The 21,066-nt window shown below is 35.2% G+C and overlaps 2 protein-coding genes and 1 long non-coding RNA gene across 4 annotated transcripts; all 3 read left to right on the forward strand.

Annotated features, from left to right (window-relative positions):
- The first annotated feature begins 285 nt into the window (after nt 1–285).
- On the forward strand, nt 286–4,564 carry LOC111406626 (uracil-DNA glycosylase, mitochondrial). Its single transcript, XM_023036018.1, has 6 exons — nt 286–655; nt 1,751–1,909; nt 2,751–2,781; nt 3,163–3,298; nt 4,210–4,293; nt 4,488–4,564. Exons 1-6 carry the CDS (start codon nt 395–397, stop codon nt 4,552–4,554), a joined length of 738 nt encoding a protein of 245 aa, XP_022891786.1. The 5' UTR covers nt 286–394; the 3' UTR covers nt 4,555–4,564.
- A 1,388-nt stretch (nt 4,565–5,952) lies between these two features.
- On the forward strand, nt 5,953–14,038 carry LOC111399232. Of its 2 annotated transcripts, none has more exons than XM_023026497.1 (12): nt 5,953–6,497; nt 7,252–7,368; nt 7,495–7,687; nt 7,867–8,033; nt 8,131–8,305; nt 8,828–8,901; nt 10,131–10,212; nt 11,471–11,528; nt 11,679–11,779; nt 12,130–12,216; nt 12,296–12,366; nt 13,536–14,038. In XM_023026497.1, exons 1-12 carry the CDS (start codon nt 6,115–6,117, stop codon nt 13,660–13,662), a joined length of 1,635 nt encoding a protein of 544 aa, XP_022882265.1. In that variant the 5' UTR covers nt 5,953–6,114; the 3' UTR covers nt 13,663–14,038. The 2 variants fall into 2 exon arrangements, with proteins under 2 accessions (XP_022882265.1, XP_022882274.1); XM_023026506.1 differs by having other exon boundaries at nt 5,954–6,497; nt 12,133–12,216.
- Nucleotides 14,039–14,305: 267 nt separating this feature from the next.
- Nucleotides 14,306–16,732, forward strand: LOC111399246. The gene is made up of 4 exons (XR_002703609.1): nt 14,306–14,406; nt 14,760–14,843; nt 14,929–14,999; nt 16,169–16,732. It is a non-coding gene; the product is annotated as an uncharacterized LOC111399246 (long non-coding RNA).
- The last annotated feature ends 4,334 nt before the right edge of the window (nt 16,733–21,066 follow it).

Below are 21,066 nucleotides of genomic sequence, written 5' to 3' on the forward strand. Positions count from 1 at the left end.
TAGATAAAATTATAAACAATGCTATTCAGTCTCATTGGTGTTTAACATCAGTTTAGATAGTAGAAATTACAAGTTCGAATGATAAAATTTTACCTTTAATCAAGAGTAATGCTGTTTAGTAGGTGGTAATAATTACATGTTTAAATAATATAATTTTAACTTTAATTGAACATATCAAATAATGTTACACTGATATTAGATAATATTATTTTAACATTAATTTTAGGGACTAATATAGTAAACATTTAAAATTTTAGTGCAACGTACGAGGATCCAAACATCCTAAGTTGAGAGATTACTTGAAGCGCCAAAAGAGGGCAGAAGGTCAGTCGTTCCCGCCAGGGAATAAATTGATGGGCTTAAACTCTGAGAAAACAGTTCAGAGAAAGCTGAAATGAAAGGGTGTCCATCTTCTTCCTCAAGAACCCTAATGGACCTGTTTAAACAACCAGCAGCAAAACGTCTTAAGAGACACTCTTCTCCTCCCCTTTCACCGTCGTCTTCATCATCAAAGGATGCCTCTTCATTGTCGGCCTCAACCCTCACCTCCGAGGAGAGATTAAAAATGGAATTCAACAAAGCCCTTGCCAAATCCAAGAGGAACCTTAAACGCTGCTCAGATGTAGTCTCTAAATCCACTTCCAAAGGTTATAATGTCTTCTTATTTCTTTATTTGTCCTTTTTTCCCCTTTAAAAAATAACTTGGTGACATTTGAAAGAAATTTGGGGGAAAATTTTCTGCCCGGTCAAGTTTTGGATTTTTTTTCTATTTACTTATTCATCAGTTGTTGACCTAGGCCCCATATGATTATGATGAACCCATTATAGGAATAAGAACTTGGTGTGCGTAGAGTGTAGTATTAGACAATTGATTGGCTCTTTTCTCCTCTGTTGGGGCTGCCATCTAAAGATGTGTATATCTCCACATTCTAGTTTCACTCTCCAATACATGGAACAATGCTTTTCGGGAAGTTTTGTGTGTGTGTGGGGGGGGGGGGGGATTTGGAGTAAAAGAATGCAGAATTTGCTTGGATTTTGGCTATTTTCTTATCCAGGAAAGCGATTACTAGAGTAATTTTGTGCATCATTTTGTAATTGCTTTTTTTCTTATAGTTTTGAGTTGACATTTAGATGGATTCAGGAGATTGATTAGTGATAATTTGTCACCTGTATGAATTACTTTTATCGCATGTGTAGCCTTATTGTATATCTTCTTGACTATAAATGTCCTCTCGACTCTCATATACAAATAAATATGGAATCCATATCTAGTATCTAAATACCAAGTGGTCGAAGAAGTAGACAAATTAATCTCTATCAAATTGAAGTAAAGGCTTCACCAAGCTTCTCGCTCTTTGGCTCGGTTATGAAAGCCTTGCAATTTTAGTCGCTAGTCTTTCATCAATAATATTCTCACAAAGTTCTGGACTCTTTTCTGTTTGACATTTAATAAGAAAAATGAAAAGTCTTGATGAATATATACTCGTCTATTTTAGCTACTTTGTTCCACTTTTGTGGTTTTGATTTTTTTTTTTCCTGGTTAGAGGAGAAATTATATTCATGTTTGTTCCAATTTTTCGAATTTTCAGCTTGCATTCTCATGCAATCTTTTCGATCTACGAATGTTATGTCTCTTGTGCAATTTCTTTGTGAGTTCTTGGACAGGAACTGCAATGTAACTCAAGCTTAAGGAATTTGGAATTGGTTAATTGTTCAAAAGTACATGATGCTCTGTTTTAAATTGTGACAGGACCCATACCATGGACCTGGTCAGGCAATGGGTCTCTCTTTCTCTGTACCCAATGGCGTAAAGGTCCCTTCAAGTCTTGTAAACATTTACAAGGAACTTCAACAAGATTTGGGCTGTTCAATTCCCTCAAGTGGGAATCTGGAAAAATGGGCTGTACAGGTAATTGTTCCATCTCCTGGTGTTTGTATATATTTTGATCCCTGTTTTACCCTCACAATAATGCCTCACATGCCTTGCATGTCATTTTAACTGTCAAATTGATGGTTCCCGCGTATAAGGATTAATTGTACAACAATAACTAAAGATTGATAATCATAATGCTTCAATTTAAAGATTCGAGTCTAAGTTGCTAAACTTTGTAAGTTGGGGACCAACTTTTCAATTATCCCCCAAAGATAAGTAAATACCTATCGCATTTGAGCCTTGTTATGCAAAAATAACTTGTCAAAATCATACTTGGGAAAGCCATACTTATTGTTTCTCATTAACCATTCCTTTGAATTCCAGTCTTGAACTACAAAACTTCAATGGCTGTGTGTTGTCAATTTTATTTATTTATGTATTTATTTTTTACTTTGATGCTTTCTCCTGAACCCACTTAAATTCTTTGGAAGTGTTATAATATTAATAGAAACTTGACTCTAGCATGCTAAAATGTATTTTCAAAGATTTTTTTGCCAACAAAGAAGGGTTATAATTGCTACCACCCAGCCTGCAAGAAGTTCTATTTATCTTTGCACGTCACTTTGTTGAAAGCCATTCCTACTGTATCAAATCTTATCTTTTTTGTACCGACGAATTAGTGCTGGGTGCAAAAGAGGGTTGAATAAGGATGCTGGTTGTATCGTTATCTCTAGTTTGCTTGTTTCTAATTGTGATGGGCTAGTTGTATCTTTGCTTGATTATGTTGATGAAAATGTCTGAATCAATTTTAAACTATATAAAATATACTGTTTATCACAAGTAGTAGTTCCTTGATGTTAATACAGTGATATTGCAGGGAGTTCTCTTGCTAAATGCTGTACTCACCGGTATGTTCATTTCTTTCCATTTATACTCTGAACTTCAGATTTCTTTTAACTCCTTTGTTATATTTTCTTGATGTGCCATATTTTCACAAGATTAAATGAGGCAACAAGTTGCCTTTTCCTGCGGCTCTAAAATTTCAAATTTAGTTGGAGATGTTAACATAGGTTGGATGGTAAGTATGGCAGTTTCAAAGATTCTTGTTTCCTGGATTTTATTTTGAGATAAAGGATTCCTCAAGTCACATAAAGATAAACTTGGGTGGTCGATTATTGATCCTATAGCTTAATTTTCTTCTCAAGTTTTTTAGTTTACACGAGAGACTTCTATTTTCATGTTTACCTTTGACTCTATTATATTATCTTGCTTTGTAACTTATATTTCAGTTAGGCAATATCAGGCAAATTCACATGCAAAAAAGGGATGGGAACTATTCACTGATGCTGTCATTGAAACAATTTCACAGAAGAAAAGAGGAGTTATTTTTCTTCTTTGGGGAAACTATGCCCAAGCAAAAGCCAGGTACTTTCCATCACTAAACACGCTTGACTCAGACTTTGAGACTGAGACTTTGTAACGCTTCCCAATTTTCACCCAACCTAATTTAATCCCGAAGATAGCACCTGAAATAATGAAATCCATTCCTAAATTCAGGGGACTTACTCCTTTACTTTGTTTCACTTCATCATTAAAAATAAATAAATAAATAAATAAAAAATAAACATGTACCTTTTGGGTACTGAATGCTCTGGAGAACATGACAAAGAATCATGCTAGTTTAGTATTTTGGTCAAGATTCACGTTATAGAATAAACATAGAGGAACAACCGTCTTGATAAAGATTGATCCACCAATCACTAGGAAACTTCTGGATAGCTGAACAAAGGGGTTGCACATAAAGAATTAGTTTGCTAAAACTGAAAAGTTGTGTTGTAATACAGAAGGGGAAGATAATATGTAATTAAAAGCTTCTTCGACTACTATTTCAATTTGAAAACAACTGTACCATATGCTAGTGCATATATGGTTATGTATTAGAAATTTTTTATTGAAAATTATGTAGTCAGTGCAACATATCCACTGTGAAGATCTGAAATAAAGTTTGTAATTTAACTATATTCTTTATGTTTGTATCGAATATAAAGTTCATATTCCCTCTCTGCCCGCTGCCACGTCCAGAAGATGCTCTCCTCATTTCCCCTCTGCTTAGCATCCCTCATCCCCCTCTTCACCTTAGAGCTCCCACTTTGCAATGTTCTATTATCTCTCTCCTCCACCATTTCCCCCACTGGACCTGCCCTCCCATATCGCAGATCTTACTCGAATTGCGTACATGTCCGTGAATCACTGACAGATATAAGTAAATATTAAATGTTCCGAAATTGAAGTTAGCTATTTATTGTTTAATGCATCTAAATGAAGATGTGGTACAGGTTGGTCGATGAGACAAAGCACCATGTTCTCAAAGCAGTACATCCTTCCGGTTTATCTGCAAACAGGGGCTTCTTTGGATGCAGGTTTGTGTCTTGATGGACTCCTATTTTGATATTGGTTGCATATTATGTCTTCTCAGAATTTATGAAATCAAACTTCCACATATTGCCTGAAAAACCGTCGATTTTGATTATTTCTAGGATTTATGGATATTTAGTAATTTGGTATCGGTAAGATGTTTTGTTGCTACTAATTTGAATTTCAACTCTATGCTCAGGCATTTTTCTCGTACAAACCAGCTGTTGGAGAAAATGGGGACCTCTCCTATAGATTGGCAACTATAATTCAGAATATNNNNAATGAAATCAGGGTTTAGGAGCAAGCCCGTTGATCTTGTATTTTGAAGTTTCTACTCCTGATTTCTTTTGATCAGATGTCTCTGATAAATTTATTTCCAGGTACACTAAAATACTTGCATATGGATTCACAGCGGTTGGAGTATCAAATGAACTCAATGAGTTCAATTACTTTTATGGTTCTTAATTTTCAGTATATTTCAAATAAATTAACGTTGAACTAAATGACATTATGACCTTCAACAGCAGACAGCAGTGTTGAATTTCATATGGGCCTGTTAAGTAGTGATTATGATAATTGATTTTTTGATCATTAAATAAAATATGGGTTTTTCACCTGTGAGTGAAGAAATAAAAAATTACGAATGAAATAGTGAAATAACGGTCAAAAAATTAATTTTTTGAGGTGAAAATTGCTGTCAAACGGGGACTATATATGTATATACAATTCATTATCTTATTGATGTGTCATTTCTATGGGACGAAAATATAACATGGAAAATTTGAAAATAATGAATAAATCTCATGTTTTCATTTATTATAAAAATATGTAACTATAAAACCGCACTAGTTCTGATAATATACTAATGAAATGGAGTCAGTAGGCAAATAACATCTACCATCAAACTTATAAGAGGACTTCGTGCCTTAGCCCTTTTATCTTGAAAATAATATTCCATTTTAACGAAACTTTGGCCTCAGATTATCTTGTGAAACTAACACAATCTAGCATCACTATGATAAGTCATTTTTTTATATACTTTTTTTAATCATATATTCACATAATAAAATATTTTTCGTTTAAATTCAAAATTTTTTCTTAACAACACATTCTTTCAAAAAATTCATTCTTTCCCAAAAAATTCTGTCAAATAGGGGCTAAGCAATGCTGTTTATTTCAAGTCTAGGTGAAATGTTTGTAATTTGTTTATAAATATTCAAGTCATTTTTTATTTAAATGATCCACAAATATTATTTACTAATTCATCATTTTTTTTTATCTATTCATTTTCAACAATAAATTTCATGTGATCCACAATTTTTATCAACTTCACGAGTTTGAGTTTTTAGCTAAACCAAATAGGGGCGGTTGATAAAATTTGGATCTTGTTTGATTCTCATTCTTTTTAAAATGTATTTTTCTCTCTCTTCTTTTCAATTACATATTATTTATTAAAATAATATTACACATAAATTAAAAAAAAAATTATTTTTCAATAACACATTTCTCATCAATCCGCTATTCTAAAATGCATTTCTTCATAAGAATGGGGCTCAAACACCCTTCGGATAATTAAATGTGTTACGTCGGTTTTCAATCGTAATTTTGTTGATTTTAGATGGACAAATTGGATATTAATATCTACAGGTACTAAAGATTGAGGACCAACGCTGCAAATTTTCTCTCAGTCCTCTCTTCTCCATCTCCCTCAGCTAGACTGATACATGGCAGCAAATTAAACCTCTGCAAACCCCAAAAACATAATATTACCAATAATCTTCTTCTATGCATACACCCATTTGTCTACACAATAATAATAATGATCAATGATAACGATGATGATGCATCAGCATCAGACGGCTCCTGTTGCTCCTTCACATCAAAACCATCATATCAGTTCTGCTCCTCCTTCTGTTAGGTCACCCCAACAATTGCCTTCGCCGTCCCTTTTTTCTCTAGACTCCAATGGACCAGCCAGGATTCGACTCTCTGACATATTGCCCTATGATGGGGCCCCCGTTGGGTCGTACATCAAGGCCGTTGAGGCCTTGTCGGGCTCCCTTATGAGGCACAACGCCGCCGTTATTGAGCTCGGCACTGATGACATGGCTTTGATCCGCTGTGCCCTTGAGGCTGCCCGGTTCTACTTTCGGACTCGGTCCCAGAGTGGTAAGGGTGGTCGAGGGGTTTATACGTACCGGGCTGGAAGGTAATTTTTGGGATTCTACTCATGGTGGAATTACTTTGTTTATAATGAACCCGCATTCTCACGTTATGGAAAAATAAATATTTGAGGTAAAGTATTTGGAAATGTGGTAAGGAATATCAACATTTTATAATTGTTGTCTTATGTTTTGATTGTTGTACCATGTGCTCATTCTTCATACGCTAGCAAGGCATGGGATACCAGGTGTTTATTCTGACATTTCTACTAAACACCTAAAGAACTGCTGCCGTAAACTTCTTTCAGAGGAAAATCCTGTAAAACAATGCTATTATTTTTTATGGACCGAATAATTTGCTTTAATCTCAACTTGATTGATTTCTAACTTCATGATAAGTTACTCGTAGGCAATAAAGAAGCAAGAAATAAAAAGTAGTAGGTTGTAAAGATGTAGTAGAGGCAACCCAAGCCATATACTTTAGCTGAAGGCTTCCTGAGGGGAAGTATGTGTAGCCAACAGAGAAGAGATAACAAGTAACTCTGCTAATTTTTAACATTAAGGTGAGAAAGAGAACAGAGCATGTGGTAAAATTTCCTTGTCTTCTGCTTAGATACTTTGACTCCAAGACCCAAAAGTGTGCGCTATCAAAGGACCCAGCCAACTACTGCTTGAACACCATTGTGTAGTTTTATCTTTGCTTTCATACTGGTGCCTTTTATCCACGTTGTTCTAAAATGGCTGCTGCTTTTTCATTTTTGGTTTACGTATCTCCAATATTTTCATTTCTTCTCATGATAGGCCTTTAGAAGATGTGGATTTATCTCCTCCATGCATGGCCGATGTTTTTAGATGCATGGGAAAGGCAGCTCGTGCTGCTTTAAGTGCAATTGCAAGGCATCTTCGTTTGCGAAGCGAGTAAGAACAGTAAAAATGGTTTTTCCTTCTTTTTCTTATTATCATTGAAAAATTGTTAGGATGGCTTTCTGTTTGATTATTTCTATTGTTTGATGATGAGTATATTGAACACGTCGTGTCCTGCAGTGTTTTTAACTACTTGCTTGATGATAGCCCATTGCCTGCTAATGAGGCATCCTCATCGGTGCTTGTTTCTATGCACTCTCACATGTCGTCGCAACATGGAAAAGGAGCTATTGGGGGAGGGAAGATTGCGGTGAGCGGAGAAGTAGAGAAAGGGTTGTTGACGCTGATTTCATCAGATGCCCCCGGTCTTCAGGTATCTCTACATGCTTGTTATCATCAGTAGTTACTTAGTTTCTCACCATGTATGTTCCGATTCATATGTTTTAATTTTTCAAATTTTTCCCACAAAACCCATTGGTTCGGACACTCTGATATTTTGGGATAAATATTCTGTTCCAAGAATCATTTGTCTGTTCTTCTTTTGACCAATAGGTTTGTGACCCCAATGGTCGTTGGTACCTAGCGGATAGTAGCTTGGTCCCTGGGGACCTCTTACTGGTCACAGGGAAGGCTCTCAGCCATGCCACTGCTGGCCTTCGGCCTGCTGCTTCTTATCGGGCTTCACCCGATAATTCTTCAGGCGCTGCTAGTGGTGGAAGGTGGGTACTTGTCACAAAGTATGGTTTGACTTGTAGGATATGAATTTCTTCCGCTATTAAGGGTAACTTAATTGACAGGCTGACTTTCTCCCCCTAGGACTTTATTGGCATTCAGGCTCATGCCTCAGGGCAATGCCATATTGGACTGTTCTCCAATTGCAGCAGCTGGGCACATAATTCCTCAGAGCTATGTGCCAGTCTCTGTAAGCCAGTTTATGGATGATCTTTCTGCTGAGGAAGATATACTGCACAACAAGACTGATAATGCTTATGTAAGCACTTTTCTGGAGTAACTCTCTAAAGAATACAATTTTTATAAGAACATAAATTATAGGAGTACTTTGTGCCTGGCTTAACCATACGAGATTATCACCATTATGGTAAATTACATCCAATTGTACTATTATCTAAATTATTTACTGTGGTTCTCAATCTCATCCTCTTTGATTCCTTTCATTACATATATATTGAAAGCTGGATATTTTGACCAATGAAAGGTGTTTGGTGCCTGTGTCTGCTTTAATGATTTTACTCGTATGCTCATGATAATGGATTTTTTTTCTTTTAAATCTTTAAATGTCTGTTCCTTTTCACATGTAATTCGTACAAGAGTTTATTGGCAATATTTTTCCTGTTGGTAGACTCCAATGGGTTTATATTTCTTTTCTAAGATATGAAGCTTTGGATTGGTTTACTTTCTTTTTGAGATGCGAAATTCCTTCATTTCCTGTCTTATTTTTCTAAATGAAGATGGATGATTTTACTACAGCGTGTGATGATGTCTTCTTTTGCAGATGGATCAACAGTTGTCTGGAGATAATCTGAATAGGGAACCATCACTGAGAAGAATTCTGTCAGATCCATTATCGTAAGTTTGATCAGTTTTTTTTTTTTTTGCTCTTTATGTTTCAAGCTGACTGATTTTTTCAATTTTGTCCGATTTTTAGTTAATTCTTTTATCTTTATGTTTCCACTCATATCTAACCGATAATGAACCTGATTGGTTTTTCAAAGTCCGATTCCATAAATTTTATTGAGATATATAATTATATATTTGTATCGCATTATAGTGTGTTGTTAACTATTGGGGTCTTTTGGGAATTCAAAAAGTACTTTCTCAGTATTTACGGACATAAATTAATTACTATGAGGGATAGCCAGATAGGATTGGGAGATGTAACGGATATGCATTATCGTATAGTAAAAATGTGTCGTTGAAAATACATATTAGTAAAGACATATTCAAGAAACTTGTAATAACATCAAGTTCATATTTGTTTGATCAGTATGACATTTGACATTGTGGGTTTTTTTTTTTAAGCTTTAGTGCCGGCAAAATTAAAAACCATGAAAATGGAAGAAGTGATGATTTCAAGGTTGTTTGAACTAGTCTTTTCTAATCAAAATGCTAAGAAGGTGGAGTATTTATTAATAGTAAAGCATAAAAGTATTAGATACAGATGTGTAGGATACATATCCAAAAGTTTTCGCAACTTGATCATAGATGGGATCATCTAGGATTTGACCCTCTCGAACTCTGTCCATAACTTACTAGAGGTTTGGGAAGCAAAGAGAATGTGTGTATGTACAAGAAAAAGGAAACACAGAAAATAGGAGCTGGTTGCGCAACCAGTGTGTTTTTCATGTTCATATTCCTTGAGCAGGGAAAAGTATATTGTTTCTTGTATTCAGAATAACAGATGTAGGTTACTTTTATTAGAAAACTTGCATAATTTGATGAGTGCTTCCAAGAATGCTATGTACATGATTTACCTTTGCTGAGCTGAAAGATCTCTCTTACATTGTTTCTTCTTCACATTTTCTTTATGACTATATATGGTGGGGCTTAAAGATCTTTCTTGTGGACTGTAACTCTGGTCGAATCTAAATTCTTCTTTGGTTCTCATAAACAGGGCTTCTAAATTTATAATGTGATTTCTGACATTATTCTTTGTTCATTTCCAAGTTCCCCATTTTCGTGAATCCTTACTGCTTAGTTCCTCATTGAAATTGATTAATCAATAGATACTGCCTCTTTTTCCTTATTCTCATGTTATAATAGTAAATCATGTTTAATCGTGATTGAGGATGTTTCAGTGGTGCATTCCTTGAAGATGCTATGCTCGTTTCATGTGGACATTCATTTGGTGGTCTCCTGCTGAGACGGGTTATAGAAACAGTAAGTAGAACAATCTTTATTGTATTTTGTATCCTTTTTTTCTTTTATGGGTTTCACATGGTAATAAAGCATTTGATAGTGTTGCTTACTCAAAGTAAGGAATTGGACTATCGTAAAGCATCAGTTTGGATCTAAAGTATGACAATGACACATCACATAATGCATGTTGTTTGGTTATGGTTAAGGGTGGGCAGTAGCTAATTGTTTGTCTACTTGCTTTTTACATTGATCTTCTAACTGAAGTAGGCAACTAGGTCGTTTCTAAGACTGCAGCTAGCTGATGTAAAAGTTTGCAGAAGGAACTTCACAAACTTACGGATTCTCAAAACAAAAACCTAGACTAACTTCAGTTTACATACTGGAAAATCTCTGTAACATGAATTTCCATTGTAACCATCCCTCTTTTATTCAAATTCTGATGTGGCCACAGAGAAATTGAATGTGTTATTGTATAGGATGTGGCAAAGAACAAGGCTTTAATGAAGATCTCAGATCTATATTAGCAATTAAATAAAGAACCTGAAAGTGAAAGAGGAAATAAAACATGAGGAAATTATGTCAATTATTTCCAATACTTTATTCCCTATAATAAATTGGTGTAATAAAATGAGAGAGCAAATGCTGATCTTTGCAGCATATCATCAACTGACTTTTTCATTATGATGACATCAGCTTCAACGTGCCAGCAACAAACTAGTGGAATTACAATTATAATATGCTGTACCTGAATTACAATTGCATGATATTAAAAAATGTGGCTGGAATATGCTATGTTATGTACACTTCAAGGTGCATCACCCGTGTCATCGTGGAACATCAGAATGGGTGTGGAGTACTTGTTATATTTACCACCAATTGTTTCAGCATGGTGAAGAAGTACAAAAGGGAAGAGAATTAAGGAAACGAGAATAAGAGGCTAGGTGTACCCAGAGTTTTTGTCTGTTCAAACTATAGCCTGGAATGCAGTTTAATTGTGCTTAATGAAAGCAAATTTAGGCAACCGGTTTCTTTTGAGCAAGCGTTTTGGTCCTGACACAGTTGGTTCTTGGTAATAGAACTTTTATATGCTTGAGTTGTCAGTGTAGATATTTCTTATATTTTCAATTATTTGCATTCTAAATGAGGTGAAAAAGTCGTACCTGCAAATTACTTGACATATAATTATGATCATTTTATGTGATTCTCTCTTTATCTGTTATGTGTAAACATCTAGATGGCAAAGGCAATATTCTAACTATTATCATGGTTTCTGTCACAGTCAAAATGTACACTATGCAATGCAGGAATTGAGGTGGGGTCTTTGATCCCTAATCATGGTAACCTTTCTCTCTCTCACCTCTCAGCACTCCCATCTAGGTCCATTTACCTTCTCCTTAGGTTCTTTTGTTAATCTTCATATTTTCCTCTTTTTTTTTTTTTTTCTTTTTTTCATCTTTTGATGGTTGTCATGCTGATTTTATCTACAGCTCTGAGAGCTGCTGCTGCAACAGTGAAGCAAGAGGATGATCGACGACTATTTCACAACGCAGCTCTCCGGAAGCGTAGGAAGGAAGCAAGTGACCACAGGGTAAACTTGAAAAGCTTGCCTACTTTATGATAACTTTTGGTCCACAATCATGAACACACTAGTTCTCAAGCATAAAGGAATTTAGTAGCACAGATTCTAGCGATGAGACATCTTCAGTTCAGGACATATTGCATAGAACAGAATAGTACAAGTATATAAAATATATACCAAACTTTTGTATATTAATTCTTTCATATGTTGGTAGTTCAATTGAGAAATGCTGCAAAATTTTGCTGCTTCTTTTCTTGACACAAATGTCAAAACCCACACGACGCATATTGGCATTGAAGTAACATAATGCTCCACTTTAGCTTGCTTAAATATTGAATGCTTTTGGGTTTTGAACTCAGCAGGAAAATGGAGATGTTCCGTCTGAAAATGGGTCACATAAAGGTGTGCAATATCCTTTTTCAGTGAATGAGAAGGTTCTTATTAAGGTGGGTAATTCATAACTCATTGCGGTCATTTTTATCCAGTTCCATGCTATTCATGGTAAATGTTGAGAAAATTATGCAGGGAAACAGGAGGACACCTGATAAATTTGTTGGCAAGGAAGCAGTAATAACATCAGTGTGTCTTAATGGCTGGTTAGTTGCCTAAACATTATGATGTTAAAGTATACATCAGTTCAGCTAATTAACTTTTGTGCTTGCATAATACACGAGAATCTCAAGTTACTTTATCTCTATTGAATCATGTATATTGAGTCTGGTTTTGCTTATGGGAAACCGGTGTGGTGGTATGGCATACAAATGCTAGCCAAATTTACGAACAAGTAATGTCAGGTCTACATGCTAGCTTGATGATGAAACTTTGAATTCTTAAAAGGCAAAATAACTTTCGTCTTCACTTGGGATGAGATGCTTGTTTAATCATCATACGATACCAAGCCAATGCTTTATATTTAAAAAGTTGTTAGGTATAAATAGATATTACGTATAATTTATTCAGATATTTGGTCTCACCTGATTGTTAGTTTTAATTGTATCATAATCTATTGTAACTATAACCCTTTTTGTTGGGTGTGTTTTGCTTGGCCCTTTTTTATTACAACTTTCAGAATTATCTCTTTGTATCTGCTTGGTGTAAAATAAAGCCTGTTTGAAACTTGGCATCAAAACTCTTATATCATTGTTCACAATTTTCCCCAGATTTTGAGTAGCTCTCCAATTTCCATTGTGGTAGTTGGCCCTTTATAATGCATAATTGCTAAATAAATGGCTTTTTTTAATATTAAGAAACAACATTTTTTTAATCAAAAGACTCCAATCACAATTAGTGGAGAATAAGATATTCTCAATCCACTGAATTAAAACTCGAGAAGAAAGTACTCGTTTCCAAGTGAGAACAATTAGTGAAACAGGAAGACTCTTCGATCTCGTTCACATATAGACCAATTCCATAACATGGAATTTTGATTTTCCCATCAGTCCAAAATAGCTGCTCTGTTCCTTCTAAAAAATTCTGCTATTTCTTTCCATCCACGTTACCTGCAAAATGACTGATGCTACTGATTTCTACATCACAACACCTTTTTTGCAAGCTGGTATCTATACATCCCCTCACTTCGTGCTAATCACAAACCTTGCAGGGATTACAATAGCCACTGTTGTATTCATGACAAAGTTCATGTTTTCTTAACCATCTCTGACTCTCGTTTGCTGTACATCAAATAAACATCTACACTGGAAACAAATTGGTTTCTTTATTAGTTTATAAATTTCTCCTAAAAGGTGACTAAGTGCATTTCTTGCAGGTATTTGCTTAAGATTATTGAGAGTGGAGAAAATGTTCGACTACAGTACCGTTCTTTAAGAAAGTTTCCCACGTCCCACGACTCCGAGGGCAGATGTACATCACAGCCAGTTCAGAACAGCAGCTGATGCCTCCTTGATATTGTGACTTAAATATTGGGATCACTTCCCAGTATTCTACTCAAGGTTGGAATTGTGGGATATAGTTATTATTTAAGTTGTCAGCATAGAACTGGAAATTGGATAACGAGAGTCTGTATAAATGTTTGAGTTTCTGGTAGAATCTTATAAGGGGAAAAAAAAAAAGAAAAAAAAAAGAAAAAGAAACCCACTTTCTTGGTGATGAAAAAATGATACTGGAGCCTCAATTATCTGTAACGTCTGTTTTGATATAAATTAAAGGCAGACTATTGGTTCCTGTTCCTTTCTTCCATGGCTGTACTTTTAACCCTTAAGGATGGTTCCCGTTGTTTCCATTATTTAATAGGTGAATAGTTCACTTTCAGAAAACTCTTTGACTGATACACCTTTTAGCATATTTAACATATGGAGGAGCTTCTTTTTCATCTGTTGTTCCAAATGTTGAAATTACAATGCTATTCATACAATAGTGCTAATCATGGTAACCTTTCTCTCTCTCACCTCTCAGCACTCCCATCTAGGTCCATTTACCTTCTCCTTAGGTTCTTTTGTTAATCTTCATATTTTCCTCTTTTTTTTTTTTTTTCTTTTTTTCATCTTTTGATGGTTGTCATGCTGATTTTATCTACAGCTCTGAGAGCTGCTGCTGCAACAGTGAAGCAAGAGGATGATCGACGACTATTTCACAACGCAGCTCTCCGGAAGCGTAGGAAGGAAGCAAGTGACCACAGGGTAAACTTGAAAAGCTTGCCTACTTTATGATAACTTTTGGTCCACAATCATGAACACACTAGTTCTCAAGCATAAAGGAATTTAGTAGCACAGATTCTAGCGATGAGACATCTTCAGTTCAGGACATATTGCATAGAACAGAATAGTACAAGTATATAAAATATATACCAAACTTTTGTATATTAATTCTTTCATATGTTGGTAGTTCAATTGAGAAATGCTGCAAAATTTTGCTGCTTCTTTTCTTGACACAAATGTCAAAACCCACACGACGCATATTGGCATTGAAGTAACATAATGCTCCACTTTAGCTTGCTTAAATATTGAATGCTTTTGGGTTTTGAACTCAGCAGGAAAATGGAGATGTTCCGTCTGAAAATGGGTCACATAAAGGTGTGCAATATCCTTTTTCAGTGAATGAGAAGGTTCTTATTAAGGTGGGTAATTCATAACTCATTGCGGTCATTTTTATCCAGTTCCATGCTATTCATTGCAATGGTAAATGTTGAGAAAATTATGCAGGGAAACAGGAGGACACCTGATAAATTTGTTGGCAAGGAAGCAGTAATAACATCAGTGTGTCTTAATGGCTGGTTAGTTGCCTAAACATTATGATGTTAAAGTATACATCAGTTCAGCTAATTAACTTTTGTGCTTGCATAATACACGAGAATCTCAAGTTACTTTATCTCTATTGAATCATGTATATTGAGTCTGGTTTTGCTTATGGGAAACCGGTGTGGTGGTATGGCATACAAATGCTAGCCAAATTTACGAACAAGTAATGTCAGGTCTACATGCTAGCTTGATGATGAAACTTTGAATTCTTAAAAGGCAAAATAACTTTCGTCTTCACTTGGGATGAGATGCTTGTTTAATCATCATACGATACCAAGCCAATGCTTTATATTTAAAAAGTTGTTAGGTATAAATAGATATTACGTATAATTTATTCAGATATTTGGTCTCACCTGATTGTTAGTTTTAATTGTATCATAATCTATTGTAACTATAACCCTTTTTGTTGGGTGTGTTTTGCTTGGCCCTTTTTTATTACAACTTTCAGAATTATCTCTTTGTATCTGCTTGGTGTAAAATAAAGCCTGTTTGAAACTTGGCATCAAAACTCTTATATCATTGTTCACAATTTTCCCCAGATTTTGAGTAGCTCTCCAATTTCCATTGTGGTAGTTGGCCCTTTATAATGCATAATTGCTAAATAAATGGCTTTTTTTAATATTAAGAAACAACATTTTTTTAATCAAAAGACTCCAATCACAATTAGTGGAGAATAAGATATTCTCAATCCACTGAATTAAAACTCGAGAAGAAAGTACTCGTTTCCAAGTGAGAACAATTAGTGAAACAGGAAGACTCTTCGATCTCGTTCACATATAGACCAATTCCATAACATGGAATTTTGATTTTCCCATCAGTCCAAAATAGCTGCTCTGTTCCTTCTAAAAAATTCTGCTATTTCTTTCCATCCACGTTACCTGCAAAATGACTGATGCTACTGATTTCTACATCACAACACCTTTTTTGCAAGCTGGTATCTATACATCCCCTCACTTCGTGCTAATCACAAACCTTGCAGGGATTACAATAGCCACTGTTGTATTCATGACAAAGTTCATGTTTTCTTAACCATCTCTGACTCTCGTTTGCTGTACATCAAATAAACATCTACACTGGAAACAAATTGGTTTCTTTATTAGTTTATAAATTTCTCCTAAAAGGTGACTAAGTGCATTTCTTGCAGGTATTTGCTTAAGATTATTGAGAGTGGAGAAAATGTTCGACTACAGTACCGTTCTTTAAGAAAGTTTCCCACGTCCCACGACTCCGAGGGCAGATGTACATCACAGCCAGTTCAGAACAGCAGCTGATGCCTCCTTGATATTGTGACTTAAATATTGGGATCACTTCCCAGTATTCTACTCAAGGTTGGAATTGTGGGATATAGTTATTATTTAAGTTGTCAGCATAGAACTGGAAATTGGATAACGAGAGTCTGTATAAATGTTTGAGTTTCTGGTAGAATCTTATAAGGGGAAAAAAAAAAAGAAAAAAAAAAGAAAAAGAAACCCACTTTCTTGGTGATGAAAAAATGATACTGGAGCCTCAATTATCTGTAACGTCTGTTTTGATATAAATTAAAGGCAGACTATTGGTTCCTGTTCCTTTCTTCCATGGCTGTACTTTTAACCCTTAAGGATGGTTCCCGTTGTTTCCATTATTTAATAGGTGAATAGTTCACTTTCAGAAAACTCTTTGACTGATACACCTTTTAGCATATTTAACATATGGAGGAGCTTCTTTTTCATCTGTTGTTCCAAATGTTGAAATTACAATGCTATTCATACAATAGTGTTTTGAGAGAAATCCATCATTCTTAACTGCATTCTTTTTGCTGGGGCTCGATTTTTATAAATATGAAACAGTTTCAGATGCATTATAAGAGCAGTTCACTCAGAGATATTTTATTTTATTTGTTGGGGGGTGGGGTTGTGGGGAAGTGTTGAATTACATATGCACTGGAGTGCCTGAGGTGCATTTAAAGATCTAATAGTGAAATTTATTTGAGTCATAATACAATCTTAAATTTGCCGTGGTCTTGTTGAATGCATTTCGCAACAAAACATTTACAAACTCTTATTTTAAATATCCAATTTTATCTTGGCTTCATCAATCTTTTTCTACGGGGTCGCCTACCTACTCAACATTAGAGACTCGAGTTTTAGTGACAAAGCTTGTAAACCTATATGGCTACAAGGACCATAAAGATCCTTGGTTCCGTAAGAGGAAGAACCAAGTAATCCAAATCCACCCAAGTTGCTGTGGCAACACTTTAGCTAAAAATGGAGCACAAACAAGAAGTCACACGTGTAAGTAGATGAAAGTTACAGTTACTCAAATGGTCGAGTCAAACCAAAGAAAAGAAATTATACATAGCTCATGTTTAGTAGATCCTATTATCAATCAGACACTGCAATTCTTGGAGGTACTCTTGGATTTTTTGACATGCTTCTAAACCCAGCTTTCCATAATTGAGACATCTGCATAATCTTGATCGTTCCTCTAATGAGAGAGCTGGATGAGACTGCAATCCACATTACATTGCAATGGACAAGACAAAATATTAGGATGAGTTATGAAAATTGTATAAATATTGATGTATGGCAATAAATGCATGAATTAACTGAAAGAATATCATAAAACTAGGCGACAAAGACAAGCCATGGGCTAGATTCAAGAACACGAAAACTAGACAAAAATAGAGAGAACTCTAAATTTAACGAATTTTGATGGATGTATAGGGTCATTCCTACAGATGTTTTATAGACCCCTTACATGATGTGGGCCCCTGCGGGATCCACCTTATTAAAAAATGACCCCAAAAATCCTCACCCCACCCAACCATGTTTGTACGTGTTCTTTAGGGGTTCTGTCTGTTCCCCAGCATTACTCAAATTTAGTTCAATGACAACTGAAGTACAGTGAGTAGATGTAAATTTGGATAACTATTGGCCTGTCCGTGTGTTGAGATGTTTAATTATATACAGATTACAGACATAGAGTGTTTTTTAATAAGCTAACACCACTAAAAACGAATATTATTTTTTAGATAATTACAATTAGTACCTGTCTGTCTGACAATTGTAGTATTCTTCACAGTTATGAAAATTTACAGCATCAGAAAAGAAGAGAAAAGGACAAATATGTGTACTTATATGTTCTGGCAGCGAATAATTTTACTCGATATGTTGCTTTCGCTCGAACTCTCTCTATCAAATCGAAGCATTTTGCACTTTTTGGTCTATGGGCGTCACGAAACTCTAATCATAGCAACCCCTTGCATAATCTGGCAAACTTTGTGCAGTTCCTACGAATTTGGAGACTTTAAGGTGCTGATCAGGGAGAAGAGCAAGAAGAAGACGAGGATGAAATGAGGAGATTGACATCTGTTTTCTGTGCAATCTTGGCTAGAAGTGAACACGAGAGCTTTTGGATTAGGCCATTTGAATCAGCATAGGAAAAGAATGGTTCACAACTCTTGAGACAAGTCATAATATCACTCCAAAGACCAGTAGAAAATCCTTTGAAGAAAAACCTCAGTCTGATGCAACAGATTGAAATTAGATATATTTTCGGTCATTCCAAGAAAAATTGCACAACAATGGAGTAAAGAGATATTGGACACTGTAATTTCGACAGCGCCATTGTTGTAACAGAATCTTATAGCTTGTTCAAATCCATTGACTCCTCCCAGAAAATCATTAATCTCAATTCTCGAGTTCCTAATCTGAGTTCTTTGCTTTTCTTGTTTGATTATCTTTCTTAACCTCCCACAGAATTTTAACAAAATTCTCTACAATAGATACAGGAAGCCATTGAATCTTGTATGAACTAAAGAAAGTAACAGTTTTTCATAAAATACCTACTAGATGGAGAAGTGGGCTTTCCTCATTGGTGAACAATGTTCGTTGACAATTAACATGGATTTGCAGATCACAGAATTCTGCCATGGCTTCTAAGCATTGAATGAAACTGAAACTAGTTTTACTGATTTTAAACATACAGCTCAAGAAAATTTCTCAAGCCAATCAACTGATTTTTCTTTTTGTTCTATGCACATTAACTGGCACGTAACAAGACGTATATGTATATAGCGCAATGGCTCATTGAGTTTCCTTCACAACATGACAACATATAACAAATTATTCTGTCACTTGATCTTTTGTAATCTCATCTAGATATTACAAGTCAAATTTTCAAATTGAGGCAATATCGACGTCTTCCTTGAAGTGCCAACTTTGTGAGTTTATAAGTACTTTGACACCTTATCCTTATGAATCGGTTTTAAGGGTGAGTTCTTGGAATGTATAGAAGTTGATGTGAGTGCAGTGAATACAAAAGAAAATGTTGAGAAATTGTCTGTTGTATAAGACACATTATGCAAAAAAATGAGCCTATTCACTTTCAAAATATTGGCACCTAGGATATATTTGGTTCCCTTGCCTTGTATTTATGTGAAGAAAACATTTTTTGAACATGTGAAACTGGGCCCTGCACAAAAACTGCAATGGTGGGTGGGAGGAACAGAGAAATTTTGGATTTTGCAGAATTTATTTTGTATTTCCTTTAAATTATCAACCTTTTACATTTCTTTCGGAAAAATGGTNTTCGTTCTGGCATTTTATGCCAAATTTGAGAGACGGTGAACTAATGCCAGCTGATTCGAAAATGGAATATACTTTTCATTGTAGGCAAAAAGAAGTAAGCAAAGCATAACAGCAAGACATGGCTAATGCAAATCTAGTTATTCGAGTAAACAAAGCAATGGTCAACGAAGGGAAGGTTCTAGTTGGGGACTTTACGACTCCACAAATTTTTCAGAGCCAATCTAGCATCATTTATCCTCCTTTGGGTAGCCGAACTCCCAATTAAAGAACAATGTCATCCAGTTGTTTCAGAATAGACATCAATTTTATCATAGGATTGATGAGAATCCCCACACACATTTCTCATTTTTGTTGCAATCAAGAACTTGGAAACTCAAATGGAATAGATAGCACTTACAATATCAGGTAAAGCACCAGATACCTTACTAAGCAATATTGAGACATATCCCAAAGAGCAAGTAATGGCCATAAATGTTTTAGAAAATGAAATAATTGAGGATTTGCTTGTGAAAACACAAAAGAAAAAGCTCGAAGAACAGTTTGTGAAATTTGTAGACATCTTCAGAAAACTTCATGTCAATATCCCATTACTTGAGGCCATATCTCAAGTACTAATTTATGCAAAGTTCTTGAAGGAAATGTTGTCGAAGAAAAAAAAGCTCTATGAATTTGACACCATTACACTAAATGAGGAATGCAGTGTTATCTTGCAATACAAACTACCTAGTAAACTAAAGGATTAAGGAAGTCCCAAGATACCTTACTCAATAGGAATAATCATACTTTTAATGCTTTATATGATTCGGAAGCAAGTATAAATCTAATGCCACTTTCTGCCTATGGGAAATTAGATTTATGAGAGCTAAATGATACTACAATCTCCCTTCGTTTGGCAAACAGATCAATCCAGTACCCTCGAGGAGTGATTGAGAACATGCTCATTAAAGTGAGCAAGTTCATATTTTCAGTGGACTTTCTTATCTTAAACATAGAAAAAAATTGTGATGTATTACTGATCTTGGGTCAATCATTCTTATCCATGAGCCGGGCCATTATGAACTTCAAAGCAAGCTAGCTAACCATGGCTAGATGATAAGCAAGGAAAATTTCAAATTTACGTCATTGTTAAAAAGGCATCCCATAATGAGAAAAGCCGAGAAGTTAAAAAAAGAAGAAGTAAAGGATTGTACAAAGTGACTACATAGGAAAGGAATATGTGGAATCATTGGAGACCTTAATGATGAAAAATGAGCTTTTCATGTTTGGAGAATTGACAAGGGGGTTGGCAACACTAAACATAATATGAATTGTTTTGTTAGTGAAGTCCGCTTTGAACCACCATGAGTAAATCACCCAAAAGTCGAGCTCTTAATGAAAGGGAACCCATTTTTCTATTACATTTAACTATTGCATTACACATATTTTTAAGGATTGCATTGGTATTTTAGGACCGTACTTAGGAACTCATGCATTT

Source organism: Olea europaea, chromosome 1 (assembly GCF_002742605.1).
Source record: "Olea europaea var. sylvestris chromosome 1, O_europaea_v1, whole genome shotgun sequence".
NCBI classification, from domain to species: Eukaryota; Viridiplantae; Streptophyta; class Magnoliopsida; order Lamiales; family Oleaceae; genus Olea; species Olea europaea.